The sequence below is a fragment of the Lactuca serriola genome, chromosome 7, assembly GCF_051521515.1.
Source record: "Lactuca serriola cultivar US96UC23 chromosome 7, Lser_US96UC23_V15, whole genome shotgun sequence".
In the NCBI taxonomy this organism is placed as follows: domain Eukaryota; kingdom Viridiplantae; phylum Streptophyta; class Magnoliopsida; order Asterales; family Asteraceae; genus Lactuca; species Lactuca serriola.
The window spans coordinates 134,408,190-134,411,943 of NC_136414.1; the positions used below are offsets into that span (position 1 = coordinate 134,408,190).

At 37.1% G+C, this 3,754-nt stretch overlaps 1 protein-coding gene across 1 annotated transcript; it reads right to left on the bottom strand.

Annotated features, from left to right (window-relative positions):
• Positions 1-1,260: 1,260 nt before the first annotated feature.
• On the bottom strand, positions 1,261-1,818 carry LOC145064369 (uncharacterized). The gene has a single exon (XM_079011833.1). It carries the CDS (start codon positions 1,816-1,818, stop codon positions 1,261-1,263), a length of 558 nt encoding a protein of 185 aa, XP_078867959.1.
• Between the last annotated feature and the right edge of the window lie 1,936 nt (positions 1,819-3,754).

Consider the following 3,754-nt stretch of genomic DNA (forward strand, 5'->3'; position numbering starts at 1 on the left):
AATTTAGATAACTATTGGCCCAAAATAAATCAAGTAATGATTTTTATGGCCCATTAGGGCTAATTAGGTTAGTTATGGCCCAATGAGGTTCATTTAAATATTTTGTTTCATTCTAGGCCCAATATGGCCCAAAATATTAAAATAAATGAAAGTGGGTCCAATTAGAGCCCATTCAAGATCTCTAAGCCCATGATATTCCAATTGGAAGCTTATTGGTCCATTGGGTAAGGAAGTCCTAGTCCAAAATGGACTTAAACAAGGACTTCTAGGGTTTCCAATTATTTGTTGACTATTTGTAGTGCTTGTATGAAGTGTTTGATTGAAATTATGTTGTCATAGAGTAAGCATCATGCATGCTTTCCTGTTTTTGATTCATAGTTGACATAAGTGTTGTAGTTACAAGGCACCAAAAATTTCTAGTTGTGACATCGATAGTTGTGACTTCCAGAGGATTTGAACTTTCCCCCACAACTGGTGAGTTGAATGTATTAAACGAAGTTTCTTTAGAAAGGGTAGGTCCAGATACATTTGCATGTTGCTGTTGTGCTACCGGGACACCAACATTTCTGAAAGATATGCAGTCTCTGCGGGATTATCATAGTTGACTTCAACTATGTTTAATGGACCCGAGGATGGTGGAATATCACTCTCGAGGATGAACTTTGTTTTTTTAAAGGGAGTTATGTTGCCAAAATAATAGTCATTGAATTTTACATCGAAACTTTAGACTATTTGTCGTGTTCGCCTTATAAAAACTTTGTATGCAACCTTGTTTGTTAAGTAACCCAAGAAGATGACTTCATTAGACTTTGGTGCATATTTTTTTGAGTTGATCTTTTTGATGACCACAAAACACCCGCAACCAAAAATGTGAAATAAATATACATTGGGTTTTCGATTGGTTAGACCTTCATACGGAGTCTTGTTGAGGCGTTTGTAGATGATACTTCGATTTTGAACAAAGCAAGTAGTTGCCACTACTCCAGCCCAAAAGTAGAGAGGTAATTTGGTAAAGTTTGAGCATGGATCTTGCAGCTTTGACCAACGTTTTGTTCCTCCTGTCCACCACTCCACTCTGCTGCAGTGTGTATAGTCCCGAGAAGTAATGGTTAATCCCTTTTGATACCAAAAAGATATTTAAGAACTGATTAGTAAACTCTGTGTAATTATCACTTCTTGTTCTTCTCACAGGAAGTTTGATCTGAAGCTCTATCTCTTTGATGAATTTGATCAAGAACTATGGTGTATCTGATTTAAGTCTTAAAAAGAAGACCCAAATGAAGTATCATTATTGAACTTTAGAATGGGTAGTCCTCGGACAAACTCTTTAGTCACCAAGTTGTTGATGTATTTGAAATTGAGATGTGCTAGCTTTCGATGCCATAACCAGCAAACCTCAAATACTACTTTCGACAAGAAACATAGTTGTAGTTTGCTTATGATTAAAGAGACATCCAGTGGGTACATTTTTCCTTCGGCTTTGGATTTGATCAAGATTTTCTTTATGTCACTTGTCATGATATAGCAACACTCAATGTTAAACTCTACCCGATGACCAGTTTTGCACAATTGCCCAACATTGATCAAGTTGTGTTTAAGACCATCTACGTAAGCAACTTGTTGAATTGAGAAGCTACCTGTAGTCAACACTCCATATCCCCTGATTATCCCATTTGCATTCTTCCCATTGATGATGTGTCCACCACCACTTATCAACCTGAAGTCACAAAGGCATTCCAACCTTCCAATCATGTGAAAGGAGTAGACACCATCAATTAACCATTCTTCTTCATGGTCCTCCTTACACACAGTCTGCATGATCAGTTGGTTAGTTTGGGCAGCCAAACTAGTTTGGAGCCCATGGTATGGTGGGAAACCTTTCTATTAAGAATATGTATGTGGGAGTCATGAATGGATTTCTTTGTCCATTCTTCTGTATATCCATGATGTTCAACTTTCCTCTAGACATTTTGAGGTGGGATTTGACGTTTCTATTTTGTTAGTGGATAAAAATACAAAGAAAGGTTCTTTTCAATAATCCACATACCATACTTGGTCAATGGTCTGAAGGGTGTGGTCTTCTTCTTTGAATTGGTCCTTGGGTTGTGTTTTTTCAGAGTGTCCGATGATTTTGAGAAAGTCTTGTTAAAGACCGAGAATTACGTTTTGACCTTTTGACCGAATGATGGGTTTTTGAAGAATGTGAAGTGTGTAAAATACCCTTCATTTTTGGTTGTTTTAGGGAATTTTGTGATGGTGACTTGACTCCTTTTTGAAAGTTTACATAGTTGTCCGATTCAAAAGATTTTTTCACTACACATGCCTTTTTGCAAGATCCATTGCTTGTAGTGTGATTCTGAAATTTTTTGAAGTGATGGGTTTTTGAAAATTCCTTTTGTTTGAAAATTTGGCCTGGTTTTTAATTTTTTTTTCTTGGAGTCAGCTTCTCGCTTTTCTCGTCTGGATCTGATCTCCTTTTTCAAAGCCAATTTTGCTTCAACTTTTGGTGGAAAAACATCATAAACTTTTAACTGAGATTTTTTGAAATTCATTGATTTAGGTATCGACCGAGGACTTCAATCATCTAAACTAGAGAGTTCATGACTCTGGGAACATTATCCAAACTCAAAATTATCAACTGGCAGTTTATGTGAAAGAGGTTGAAGAGTGGTCATGGACTTGACTGAGGTCTGCGGTAACAAGGACTGGAGTACCGAAGAGTAAGTTATGGATGAGAATTTGTCGGGACAATGTCTTGGTTTTGGGTTCTTCCATAACAATTTATTCATCCACAACTGAACGGGACTGAGAACTCGGACTAATTGTACCAATGATGGGTAAGAAACTATCTAAGTTTCCTAAGGGTCCAAAATGAATATACTCGATAACACAATTGTATCTAAGTTCATGAATTCTATCGAAGTGACATTGAATGTCTTCAGGAAAGGTCTTGTCGTTGACTGGATAATGAAAGACTCGGTATGGTGGGACATAGGAGCGTTCAACATTGAACTGAGGATGAGAGTTCTCGTCAGTAATGTACCCAAGTACCCATTGGACCATCCCTAATTATATGTGTTGTCAACAGTCTCATTATAAACTAAGTTTCCAATGGCCTCAATTTAAATAAATAGTTTTTCAATTAAGCGATTCAAGAGTATAATTTCTTTTCGGGCAAGATCTCGTTGATTAAAAGAAACAGCTAACTGGTTTTCACTAAGAATTCTAGCTTCTTTTTCTAACAATAGTTCCTTTTGTAACATAATGACCTTAAGCTTTTTGTCTTTTAGTCTTCCTTTCACATGATACAGCTCTTGGGTCACTATGTTCTTTTCATCTAAGGCCTTGTTGTAGTCTATAAGGACGGCAACACATGTTTCATTAAGTCTTTCTAAATGATTTTCAAAATCATGCATGCTATATCCATTAGACTGAATCATAAATTTTACCTATTCGACGATGTTGAGGGTTCCTTTATTTGTCAGGTAGCAATAACTCCTCTGTAGGTTGGTGGATCCATCATCGTCACTTGCTGCAATCATGCATATCTTCCTTCTTTTCCTCTTATTTTCAGGCTCTTCGTCTTCATCACCGGAGGACCACACCTTATGATCCGTTCGAACCCGATCTACACATGATCTTGTCTTTTCTTTCTCCTTGTCCACCATTTCTTGAGCCATTGTGAGATAGAATGCTTTGTCCTTTACCACATTTGCTTTACAGTCATGTGCAAAGTGGTTTTCTTTATGAAACT

Coding starts and splice junctions, on each gene's coding strand:
- LOC145064369 (XM_079011833.1), bottom strand. CDS start 1,818: ATGCAGACTGTGTGTAAGGAGGACCATGAAGAAGAATGGTTAATTGAT.